This window comes from Perca flavescens, chromosome 11 (genome assembly GCF_004354835.1).
Source record: "Perca flavescens isolate YP-PL-M2 chromosome 11, PFLA_1.0, whole genome shotgun sequence".
NCBI classification, from domain to species: Eukaryota; Metazoa; Chordata; class Actinopteri; order Perciformes; family Percidae; genus Perca; species Perca flavescens.
Window position 1 is genome coordinate 2,184,810 of NC_041341.1, and position 13,420 is coordinate 2,198,229.

The following is a 13,420-nucleotide window of genomic DNA, read 5'->3' on the forward strand; positions in this document are numbered from 1 at the left end:
AATAAAGAACCCAACACACCAGAAACTCCTCTTGTATCACAGAACGTTCAGACAACATTTGGACTTTTATTTTCTATTTGTACATTTTTGATGAGAAGATCGTCACCACTCATGTCTGGTAGGTGGATGTTGTTACCTTTGGACAGCGCTGACAGACAATATTCAGTAAAGTAAAATGGAAAAGATGTCAGAGTATTTGAATGTTTTCTGTATTTCATTTGTTCAGTTGTGAACCGTTTCCTAACTCTTCAGATAATGAACAAACTGAAAGTGAATCAATGAAAGAGATTATAGATGAGCTGTAGTGAGATCATGATGGCGGGAGGCCTCACAGGTTCTTGGAGCACACAAAAGGATATACGTTGGCACACGAATCATCGTTCCAGTTGTCTGTAGAGAGAGTTTCCGGAGTTTTAATTTCTAGCTTTTAATCTTTCAGACTGCAAAATATGACCACCTGCTATAAGTTTAGAGGTCATTGTTGAATCATCATGTTTATTTAGAAGACAAGATGTTTTATATGTTGTTGTTTTTTACCCTGATAGTTCATCTCAAGGCAGTGCTCAACTCCGTCGATGTTGTCAGGCTGCCCCCGACCCCAGCTTTTGTAGTCGAATATGGATCCATCAGACCACATCCACAGGCCCTCCTGGAGGAGAAAGATTGGTTCAAAGTCAAATCAAAAGAGGATCCTTTTTTGTGGTTTTATTTTAAGTAATTTCCTCTTTCTGTTCTTTATTTCTTTCATCAAATTTCATTTTCTCGATAGCTCGAGAGACAAGTGACATCACTTCCTGTGATGATGAAAGTCTCACCTTCACTGAGTCAAAGCCTCCGATCCAGGTCCGTCTGTTTTCACCGGTCACTTGGTTAATGTAGGTTTTGAGGAAATCATATTCCTCTGCTGAGTAGACAGAAGCCAGATTCCCACCGGTGGACTTGCAGAAGTGCTAATGGAGACAATATAATAGGGTATGTATGTTGAAAAGTAGACTGACAAATATAAAACCGGACAATAGCCTATGTAAACCCCCAAAATCTTAAGTTGCCTTAGTTCATTGTGCTAGAACTCACGGTAGAACTGTAACTTTGTCCAGTTTATTTTCCCGAGGCGAATAGAACGGGCGGAGTCTGACCATCATGCCGTATTTGTTGCTATCACCTAGCAACCGTCTCTAAGTGAGGAAAGCTGTAAAAGATGTAATTTTCAGAGAAATTGAAGCCAAATCTAATACGTTGATCAACACAGTTTAGCAGGGCAAAAAATGATTTGGTTTGAAGTTCCCGTGATGTGACGTTTCCAGTCTATGTTTCAGACTCAAACACACGGAGCTCTGAAGCAGACCCGTTGGGTCGCTTTTAGTGTCCACTCTCGCTGTAAAAATAGAGATGAGCAGCGCACCTTCCGTGGTCTGTGCAGCTTCAGCTTTGTGATGGACGCGCTCTGCTGTGGAGATGCTGCGGCAGATGTTAATGCGTTTCAGCGCCGTGTATTTCTGCTGTAGTTTAGTTTTTCCACCTCCAACGTAGAACAGCATACAGCCACTTCCCTAAACTTTGTCATTCAGAGACCAGCGTCTCAAATAGGACTCAGACGGTCTGAGGTCTACCGTATCAGCAGAGCCATCATTACATGTCATTTAGCTGACGCTTTTATCCAAAGCAACTTCCAATTGCTATATATGTGAGGTTGCACGCATCTAGAGCTACTAGGGGTTAAGTGTCTTGCTCAGGGACACATTGGTTGATGTATCGCAGTGGGATTCAAACCCAGGTCACCCACAACAAAGGCATATCCGTATCCACTGCACCATAACCACTGTAATCACGTAATGCACAGCAGACTATGGTGCAGGTGGATTATTTTCTGAAATATAGTGACTTTATTCTTTTATCTTTATTTTTCTCAAAATATCACGACTCCTCCAAATCTCAGAGAACAAAGTGTGCACAAAGTTTTGAACATGAGCAGAAATCTTGCTGTAACACATCTGAAATATTACAGTCCAGGGGTTTATTAATTCATTAAAATGAATGAATGTATCATTGAGGTGAATGATTGTCATATGCACATTTAAGGAGGTTACTTCCCCAACAAAAGATGCAAAAGAGGAGGGAGGATTAAATGATGGCTAGGCTACGTGTGCTGACTCAGATATAATTAGAAAAGACGATCTACAGGAAAATGAATAGATGAACGCAGTACATAATGCCCGAGAGCCTAATTGCTAAATATTCCATTATATTTGGATTGTAATCTATGTTTCCCTTTATATAAAGATATTTCCTGCGTAAATTGATTCAGAAAAAGGTAGAAATATGTGCATAAAAATTCACCGGAATGCAGGAAATGAAGTGTTGAATGCTAAAACCCCAGACCCCACCCCATCATAAGTCACCAAACTAATCTGGAAACAAAACCCTGGTCTTTGGGTTGCCAGGCCAGTTATGATTAGGCCACATATTAGTGCCATCTAAATAACATCTGCATACTGGTCAGCTAAAAGTAACATACACTGACTATTAACAAGCTGGGCATGCCAGTTGCTGTTTTGCATTGCATTCAGTTTATTTAAATGGGTCCGGGCTAAGCCCCGAATCTACTCAAGTCCTGGAAATGCCCCTGTTAAAAACATTTAAGAATAAAACATAAACCTAATCACAATTTTAACAGATGCAATCTCAGGACATCTCATCTTTATACTGACATACCTTTGGACAATGCAGGCCTTTTACTGTAAAAAAGTATTAATACTATTAGAAACGGTCCTCCCGCAAAGAGTCCCATAAGTGTCCTCTAGTCACCATAGTAGTTATGACGGCAGAAAAGCAGGAAGTAAAGTGATTTATTTTTTGCTCCTGTCATAACTACTATGGCCACTAGAGGACACCGCTACTAGAAATCTAAATATAGGTCAGGACAGTCTTGACACAACTGCTGTACCTCTGCATCGATCCATCTCTTTGCATGGAAGTAGAAACTGAAACAGCGAGAGCCGAACGGAGTCCAACCAGGAGGGCAGTGACCTTCAAGACAATATTGGAAAAAAGAGAAAGTTAGATTCTTGTTACGTAGCAGTTTGTATTTTTCGTTGCGTGTGTGTGTGTGCCTCCTCCCTCCCTTCTCCAGCTTGGTTGGTTATTGCTTGTGCTCACTCAGATCCCTGGATAAAGGAGGGAGGAGACCTTCATTGTGTCGGCCGGCAGCAGACTGAGTGAAGCATGTGAAGTCGATCGACCTCTGCCTGTCCGTAGCAAGCTGGCTTTTGTTTTTTTACTTCTGTGAGCCAGTGTTGCATGTCTTCTGCTTGTATTATTAATAAATTATATAGATAATTTAGATACAAGCTCCTCCCATCCGTCCTTCAGAAATTTAACATAATTTTTTTCTCCCTAATCCCTATCAGGACGTAATATATCTTTCCGCGCGATGCAATCAGTCAAAACAAGATGTACGGGAAGGTAAAGGACAATTCTGGTCGATTCCAACACGTAGCACATTTGTTTGTAAATTTTGAGTGCTGTCAGTTGCGAGAAAAACAAAAATAATTGGTGCTGCCTACACTGTGTTATCCTCCTGCTAGCGTTAGCACCCAGGAGGCTGAAACAGGGCACGTTTCAAACGTGCTTTTAGCCTCTCAACATGTTTGAGTTGTCATTACAAGTGCCTTCATGTGAAGCGATTCCTTTCGAGTGAACACAGTAATTCTGACTGCAGTACATATGAAAGAAATGCATAAAGTGGTGAGACAGCAAGACAAGTGCTTAGGGACCGTCTACAAACTACAACACAGAAAAGAGACACAAAAATATTTTCAAAAATAGGCATATGCTTATTTTTTAAAAGTGCTGCAGTACAACTACCAGGATACGAGTTATAATTGAGGTAAGGTTTGGAGACACTACCTTATTTAATCATTACATTAATAAATATTTTTGTGTCTCTTTTTGGTGTTGTAGTTTGTAGATGGTCCCTAAGCATTTGTCTTACTGCCGTCTGAACTAAACAGAGCTTAATTATTACGACTTTTATGTATTTCTTTCACATCTACTGCAGTCAGATTCACTGTGTTCACTCGGGAGGAATCACTTCACATGGGTAGGCACCAAGGTTATTATAGTTTTGCATTTTTCATTAGTTTTTTTTATTTCGTTTTGACTTTTGGTTTTCAAATTCAGTTTTAATTAGCGCGGGCTTGCTAGTTTAGTTTTTATTCTTTGAAAATTCTTAGTTTTAGTTCAGTTTTTATTAGTTTTAGTGTTAGTTTTAGTCTTTTTTTGTAAGATGGGTTATTTGTCAGGCGCAAGATTAAAAAAATGTCAGAAAAAGTATTGTGTAATAATAACTCAACAAAAACCTCATACAATTTTACAAATATGTATTCACAATGTATTCAACAATAACACCAGTACATACAATGTACATATGATGATGATCACAAATATGTAAACAGTCTACACAAGACGCCGCAGTAAGTGCAAATGTGTTAGTAACGTTGTGTTCCAGGAAAAAACCTAATGGCCAACAGACTAAAGAAGATATACATGAACAGGTGTTTTGAACTTTGGTTTGAATAAAGTGGTGAACTTTTTGAAGTCTATCCTCTCCCAAAGTTGTGTAGACATGCCAGTATCAATACACATATTAACCCTAACCAGCAGCTATCGCTATGCCGGTGAAAGTACGCCTGTCTACGGCATAGACTGTATAAAACAGGTCTATGGTTGGAAATGTCAATTCTGAAATATATATAACGTTATTTGCTCTATGAAAGACATTGACAAAGACAATAACTAAGGACATTTACTCAATCATTTTATTTTATTTTAGTTAGTTTTCCAAACAGACATTACAGTTTTAGGTAGTTATACTTTTTTTTGTAATGCCTCGTTTTTATTTTTATTTCAATTTACGACAGTGTTTTTTCCCACCTAGTTTTCGTTATTTCGTTTATTTCTTTAACGAACCTTGGTAGGCACCTATAATGACATTTCAAACATGTTAAGAGGCTAAAAGTAGGTTTAAAACTTGCCCTGTTCCAGCCTACCGGGTGCTAACGGTAGCAGGAGGATAACACGGTGTAGGCAACACTGATTGTTTCCGTTTTTCGCGTTACTGACAGCACTCCAAGTTTACAAACAACAGAGCTACATGATGAAGTCGACCGGAATTCTCCTTTAATATCTGGTGGTACATCCAAGGACAGGGAGGTCAATGGCCCTATGTGGTACCTAATGTTAAAAGTGTGATGTACTGATATTGACTCCATTCTCCCAAATGTAAAAATGACTGGCATGCTAGAGTCTTTAGTTCCTCTGCAGAGTAACTCAGGTCTTTGGTTGAATTAAGATCTTATATTTTGTAACACCATGGTCTACTGAAAATTTGAGAAAGTTGAAAAATCTAAGAACCGGACAAACCAACATGGAGAAGAGAGGAAGGAGGCGCGCACACACAACAAAAAATATAAAACCCTACGTGGCATTATATGAACAAACAAGTCAAATATAATCAAAGCAACGAGCCAGAGATGCTGTACTGACCTGAGCCGGAGGTTTGTCCATAACACTGTGATCACAAAAAGACGTATTAAACACGAGCAGTCTAATTACAGCACGACTCCACTTTATTTATATAGCACCTTTGATACAAACATGCAGCCCAAAGAGCTTCACAGAACAAACTTATCTAATGTTTCAGCTTACAGTTTGCACTCAGTCTACATTAAAACTAGTAACATTATTGAATCACTGTCTCATAATCTTACATGTTGGGAAACCACTGCATTATACTGCATGTGCAACACATAATATTAATTCTTAAATTAATAGTTGCATAGTTTTTACTTACAGATGGAGCCAACAGTCCGATGGACAAACAGAGCAACAAAACACACGGAAAGCCTGATGCCATCTGTGGAAAGACGTTAAACAAAGTCAACATACTGCAGACAAGGACATGAATGCATTTAACATATAACAATTAATGAGCCATTTATCAAATTAAAGTATCCTGCTAGTTATAAGTAGAGATGTTCCGATACTATACCAGTATCAGTATCATGCCTAAAAATGCTGGTATCGGTATTGGGAAGTACTGGAGTTTATGCACTGATCCGATACCATATGTATGTTCTTTTTCCGTTATATCTGACTGTCAAACTGGATACAGCGATAGTAGTATACAGTTGTTAAAACATAATAAAATATATGACACACTGGTATGTGATCAGTACTCGGTATCGGCCAATAAGCAATTTCAGATATCGGAATCGGTATCAGGAAGCAGAAAATGGTATTTGACCATCTCTAGTTATAAGTGTATTATAGGCTAATATAAATATGGTTTAATATTTAGATTAATATTTAAAGTGTTACATAAAATGTCCTCTCAATTAAATTGTCATAATAAATTGAAATATAATTACCTATGCTGAGGTGATGATTGGCTGACACAGAGAAGAACAACCAGCTGATGACTGTCAGTAAAGGAAGATATTCACTCTTTATATAGTTTATCAAAGCACCACAAGAGAGTACGTCTACGCCTGCATGACCCTTCAAGTTCCGCCCCTCTATTTCAGTTGAGAGAGACCCTTATCAAGCCGCGTGGCATCTGAAAATCATGATACCTAAAAAACATGTTTGAATCAATGATCAACATGGTGAAGTAAACACTTTTATTACACAATTATGCTCCAGTTAGAGGTGAAACATTAACAAATTGCTGCCAGCATGTCAACATTCTTGTACTTTAATCAAGTATTGCCTTTTTTCACTGTATACTCATACTGCACCAAAACTCAGAGGGAAATATTGTACTTTTTAATGCACTACATTTATGTGACACAATTACTTTTTACATAAAAAAACGATATTAAGCTGTACTTTTATTTTTCAATAATTATATTTCATGTCATTAAGTATTGCAATTCAATTATTTTGATTCCTTGCCTTCTAGTAGTCTGACCTGAGCATTATTTCACCCAGGATCTGGTTCCTTACCCCATTATTATTCAAATGTTTATCAAGTTAGGCTAGGCTATAGGAAAACTGATAAATTGGAGTCTTTCAAATACAAATTTAGCACTTGCCCTTGTGTTAGTAATGCACACCATTGTCTTCTCTGCAAGTGCAGAGAATTTGTTAAAATGATTTGCCTATTGTGATACATGTAGTGACTGTACCAATATTATTTCTCGCAGAAAATGTTGCAATATTGAACTATATCCATCTCCCCCTCCTCTATTCTGGACAGGGCCGAGGAGCTGTGGACATGGGGCAGGTCACTGGAGCTGTGGACATGGGGCACGTCATTGGAGCTGTGGACATGGGGCAGGGCACTTTAGCTGTGGACATTTGGCAGGTCATTGGAGCTGTGGACATTTGGCAGGTCATTGGAGCTGTGGACATGGGGCAGGACACTAGAGCAGGAGGTGGAGCCTGTCACAACTTGCCAGACTGCTGGAAGGTACACCAGTATGAATACTTCTGTAAGACCCACCCATTTCTTGTGGTAAAAAAGAAAAAGTTGGGATGCAAAACATGTAGTGATATAAGATCACTCGGAGCAGAGCATAGTGGTAAACTCAGGTACACCTTCTCAAGTGAATGGCAAAATTGTCTGGTTGGCCATTATGGTAACATGACTGCAAAACAAATGAAATCTTTGAAAAAAAAATTATGAACATAATGTTTCCCAAAAGCATAAAAAAGCGGAAAGTATACTTAAAAAGCAACAAGACAAAACATTAGATGAGAGAACCTCGTTAAGCAAGAGGTCCTGCCTGATTGTGTACCTCAGGACATCTGTCCATTATTCAGATCCATTGACCTTTTTAGATTTGCTTGAGCTAAAGAGCATCACTTCAGATGGGATTACAGCCGACCTACTTAACTGTCTTCAGAAACATGGTCTTGATGAAGCATTTCTAAAAGAATGCATGGTGGGTTTCTGCTCAGATGGAGCTCCCGTTATATTGGGCAGAAAGAATGGCGTGTTCGCAAAACTCAAAAGTCAGTTCCCTGGCCTCATTGGTTGGCACTGCTTAAAACATAGATTAGAGTTGTCAGTGTCAGATGCAGTAAAACATTGTACCAAAACTAATCACTTCATCATTCTGTACAGTTAAAGCTGTTTGGACAATGTATGCAGCGCTATACAATCATCTCGCAGCTTCAAATTAAGATCTTGAGCTCCAATGAGAAGAGAATGTATCATGGCTTAGTAACAAAGTCAAATTCTTTTGGTTTTGTTAAGAACCTTGGACTTATGATGGATGCACTCGAAGAACTCAAAGATCTCTCTGAGGCTCTGCAAAACAGAGACATTAGACTGTCTCAGTGAGTAACTGTCATCAAGAGGCAGATCGAGGTTTTTAATTCAATGAGTAGAGAACCTGAGAGTGGTCATTTCTATAAGAAAGCATGTGACGCAGTGATGGAAGGGTTGTTCAATGGCATAGAATTGCACAGTGACAGAGGCCAGAAAGTCATCCAACATGGAGGCAGAATGGTGACAGAGGAAGAGTCCTTGATTCAAAAGGTGAACATTCTTAACAAAACAACTTGGCCCTCTCCTTTACCTCAAATGTATGGGGAACATGGGGGACTGAGGGAGCTTTGCGATCTTTTTAGTATTGGCTTTGCTGGCATGAAGGCAAGCTTTAGGAATTTCAAAAGTGACCCCAGTCAACCCATGACTACACCACTTCTAACACTCAGAAATGTTGAAACTGCTGTAAGCAGTGCAGAATGTGAGAGAGTTTTTTTCGAAATGAACATAATTGTTACACCTTTACGTTCCCTGCTGAGAATTGAAAATGTGTCCTCTCCGTTTGTTAACATTGTTGGCCCTCCATTAGCATCCTAGCAAAGAGGAGATCTGCAGAGCACCTGGCCTGTAAGAAAAGACAGACTAATACTGAGGTGTTTGCATACCAGCCATTATGGGAAGTAATGAAGTTATAGATTAGTTATGAGTTATAGATGTGTGTACTCTGTACTGTGTACTGTTTTTAAGAATTTGTATGAAATGTAAAATCCAAATTAAATTACAAAGGTAAAACACAAATAAATCCAAATTTTGATTGTAAAACTAACCAGTGTTTTCATCATTTTTATATCTTAATAATAGGTAGTTTGTAATGAGGCAACCACTGGAGCCAGAAATCAAAACTACATACTTGTTTGCCAAGCTGGCAGCTTTGAAGAGTTTATGTTGAGTCCTGGTTAGACTGTGTGTGTGTGTGTGTGTGTGTGTGTGTGTGTGTGTGTGTGTGTGTGTGTGTGTGTGTGTGTGTGTGTGTGTGTGTGTGTGTGTGTGTGTGTGTGTGTGAAGAGTCTGGCCTTGGATTGATTTTGTCTCTACATTTAGAAATCTTCCGGATCAATGTTTTGTGAGTTTATTTAGGAACATTTTAAAACACATGTCTGACTTTTGTTTTATTAGGGTTAGGGTTTAATTATTATGGTTTATTAACTTACATATCCTTTTAGCTTAGGTTGTACTGATTTAAGGGATATTAAACATTTGAAGATACTCCAAGAAATGGCATCACAATAAACTAAAATACCAATGTTGGCACTGAAGGATCTCTGTTGCAGACTTCAAAGGGTTAATTTACAATCGACTATCCGCACAGTTCACAAAGATACCAAGTAGATTTAACATCAAACTTCTTTATTGAAATTAATGAGACATAACATACAATTCTTCACAATAAAAGTGTAGTGTTGGACACATTGTACATGTTTGCATAGTAATGACCCTTTTTGTCAGTGTGTTTCCCATTTGTCTGGGTCATATTGAACTCTGTTTGACATTTTGTAAATGTTTGCTTAGTATTGAGCCTTTTGTCAGACTGTTTCCCAATTTCAGGGACATTTCTGGACTCAATAAAATGTACAGAACAGGGCTTCTACGTGATGATTGGAGAGTCTGTCGAAAGCCTGCTTCTCCTTTTGATTGACAGCAATTTTGTACTATAACAAGTTGCCGAAGCTATTCAAACTCACAGCTCAGTCCCATTTTGCAAGTGTAGTTGAAAGACAAAACTTTGCTTGCCTTGGGGAAATTGCTAGCCAATTTCCATCATGCATTTCATACAATTATACACCACATTCCTTGTTTCAGTTTAACCTAATTCCAACATTTCCTCCTTCAAGCTTAATATTGTTTTGTTAGATTGTTTGTTCATTCATTCATTCATTCATTCATATAGTAGGCTAGGCTAGTGTTGTGGGTGTGAACTAGCCAGCTAGCAAACTGCCCACGATGCCAGACAATGCTAATATTGTCTGATTTTGGCAAAGCCATTGAAAGTCTTCCTTATGAGTAGTAACTTAGAATTAAACAGAAGGGCAGATAAACACCTAAAATTGATTTAGTGCAAAAGATAGGGCTAAGTAACAGGTCTTTTCAGCTCTCCTGGTAGGACAAAGTTAGCTGGCTGACAAAGAAAATGTACTGCTGGCCATGCTTCTTGATGAAACCATCTCACAGATATTATAAATTATTATTATAATAATAATAATTAGGGGTCCAAGCCCGAGGGGACTGGGAACCACAGTAGCAAAGCGATGCAGTTCACACAGCAGGGCTGTGGAACCCTATTGATTTCGCTAAGATTTTTATTAGGGGCTTATTTTCGTAAGGATTATTTTTATCGGGGTCCAAGCCCGAGGGGGCATGGCAAGGCAAGGCAACGTGGTTCACATCTCCAGCAGAGCTGTGGAACCCTATTGATTTCGCTAAGATTTTTATTAGTGGTCCAAGCCCGAGGCTGTAGGAACCGTGGTAGCAAAACTACGGGGATTCACACAGCACTAGGTGGCGCTACAGCAGAAAACTATACAACTCCCAAACTGTACATCGCACATTGAAAAAACATATATCCTTGTGTTCCCTGGATCCAACTGAATCTCTTGATATAGACCACGCCCATTTCTGCCTAAACTTTTATGCATGAAATATTGCTATTTATCAAAAACCTACTTTGCCAAACTCCTCCTACACCGTGCGACCGATCTGCATGAAATTTGGCAGGTAGCATCTGTAGACCGACCTGACACCATTTATTTTTAAAGAATTTTTATTGGATAATAATAGCGCAAATTACGGACAAACAAAGCTAAGTATGAAAACACCAAGTTTGCCATATCTCGACCAAAATAAATGCTATTAACGCAAAACATTAGATTCTTGTTTGCCATGACCCTCTGGAGGTCCCCCACACATTTTACAAAAACTGGCCACTAGGGGGCACTACAAGTACAACAAGTTTATATCTCATGAACAGCGCATCCGATTTTTACGTAATTTGAAGGTTACCATCTGGGGCGACTCCTGAGGCCACCCCTACAGTGGGGTACTGATTGGTCAAAGTGGGCGTGGCCCATGGGACCCACGTTTGGATTCACTTATACTAATGTGAGCAACTTTTAATTTACAGGGTAGATGAACAATGGGTCCCACATTACACATCGCACATTAGAAAACCTTACATCCACGTGTTCCTTGAATTACCCTGAATCACATAATATAGGCCACGGCCATTTCCGCTAAGAAATTTTTTTGCAGTATCGCGCAATGCGTGAAACCAACTTTTTCAAACTCGTCTTAGGGCGTGCGACCAATCTGCACGAAACCTGGTAGGTAGCACCTCCAGATGGACCTGACCAAAACTTATGGAAACAACTCTTATACACAAAACTGTGCCCTTTAAGCTTATATTTGTCACTGAAGACCGGCTTGGCAGATACCTTATTATTGAATGTGAAATTCTTTCAGTCAAAATAAATTTGGTCAATGTATATGTGACACATATAGATAATCTTACCTTCTTTAGACAGCTTTTCTTGTTGTTAGCTGCTTTGCCTGGCCAAATTATCATGGGTGGAGACTTTAATTGTACACTCCAACCGGAATTGGACAGATCCAACGGTGTTGACACCTCTCACCCCCTGACTAGAAAAGAATTGCTTCAGTGCATAAAATATTTTAATCTGGTAGATGTATGGAGAAGTAAATATTCTATCCAGAGAACGTTTTACTCCGGCACTCATCAGAATCATTGTGGCTTAGGGACCTAAGCTTTGTAGAGTATATAAATATAAATCTATTTGTCTACCAATATGGTAGACAAATAGATTTATATTTTGAAAGCAACACTAACCAGACAACTGCATCTGTGAGGTGGGAAGCATTTAAAGCCTTTCTGAGAGGCCAAATTATAAGTTTTACCAGCTTTAAATGTAAATCTCTTAGACTAGAAATGGAGAAAAAGCAATTGAAAAAGCAAATGAAGAAACCGAGTCCGACATTTTTGAAAATCCCAACCGTCTACTTTTTATGGAATTTAACAAACTGAAAGCAAAGTATAATGTTTTGTCTATAAATAAGGCGACAAAAAGCTTGATGAGATTAAAACAATCATATTATGAACAGGGAGAGAGGGTGGGTAAGTTACTTGCCAGGCGCATAAAACAGATGCAAACCGAGAGTGCAACAAATTCCATCATGACAGAAAAAGGAGACCCGACTTCAGACCCAAAAGAGATAAATGACACCTTTCAATGTTTCTATCAGAACTTATATGGCTCTTAATACTTAGGTTCGGCCCCGATTATGCAAAAAGACTTTTTGGATACACTGACTTTTGCCGTAGTAGATAAACAATTTTTAGACTCATTAGACCGCAACCTTGAGACTGGGGAAATATCTGAGGCCATATCAAGCTTGGGGGGAGGTAAAACACCAGGGCCAGATGCAATTCCAATTGAAATATATAAAATGTTTAGATCCAAATTAATACCACCCCTTCTCGATATGTACCAGGAATCATGAGGGATCCTTCCCTCCTTTGCAAAACACAGCAATAATTTCAGTGTTACTGAAGCCTGGAAAGACGCCAACCCAGTGTGGTTCTTATAGACCGATCTCACTTCTTAATAATGACCTTAAGACTTTATGCAAAGTGCTGGCGAGAAGGCTGGAACCAGTCCTTCCTCAAATGGTCCATTTGGACCATAATATTCCATAATACGAGGAGGCTGCTTAATATTTAAAAAGTCTGGCCTTCCTGACCACTCTGTCCTGTCACTGGACGCAGAGATGGCCTTCGACAGGATAGAGTGGCAGTACTTATTTGATGTCCTGCATAGATTTGGTGTGGGTGTGAATTTTCTCAGATGGGTCCAGCTTCTGTATTCCAACCCACAATCCGAAATACTAACTAATGGACTTGTGTCAACACCATTTACAGACAGGGCTGCCCTCTCTCTCCCTTACTCTTCGTCCTGGCTATTGAGCCACTTGCTATGGCAATCCGCAAGCATGCTGACATTACAGGAATTAAAGTCGGAGACATAGAACTTTGTATTTCGCTGTACGCAAATTATATCATTTTATTTAGTTCCA

The 13,420-nt window shown here is 39.1% G+C and overlaps 1 protein-coding gene across 1 annotated transcript; it reads right to left on the reverse strand.

Annotated features, from left to right (window-relative positions):
• Positions 1–328: 328 nt before the first annotated feature.
• On the reverse strand, positions 329–5,914 carry LOC114564393 (galactose-specific lectin nattectin-like). The gene is made up of 6 exons (XM_028591716.1): positions 5,852–5,914; positions 5,545–5,569; positions 2,945–3,027; positions 816–950; positions 538–649; positions 329–390 (listed from the first exon to the last, which is right to left on the reverse strand). The coding sequence occupies exons 1-6, from the start codon at positions 5,912–5,914 to the stop codon at positions 329–331; spliced, it is 480 nt and encodes a 159-aa protein (XP_028447517.1).
• Between the last annotated feature and the right edge of the window lie 7,506 nt (positions 5,915–13,420).

Excerpts from the sequence above, each read along its gene's own strand:
- LOC114564393 (XM_028591716.1), bottom strand. The coding sequence starts at position 5,914 with ATGGCATCAGGCTTTCCGTGTGTTTTGTTGCTCTGTTTGTCCATCGGA. Across the intron at positions 3,028-5,544 it reads TGGACAAACCTCCGGCTCAG|GTCACTGCCCTCCTGGTTGG; the intron begins GTCAGTACAGCA and ends ATTGTCTTGAAG. Across the intron at positions 650-815 it reads GAGGCTTTGACTCAGTGAAG|GAGGGCCTGTGGATGTGGTC; the intron begins GTGAGACTTTCA and ends TTTCTCCTCCAG.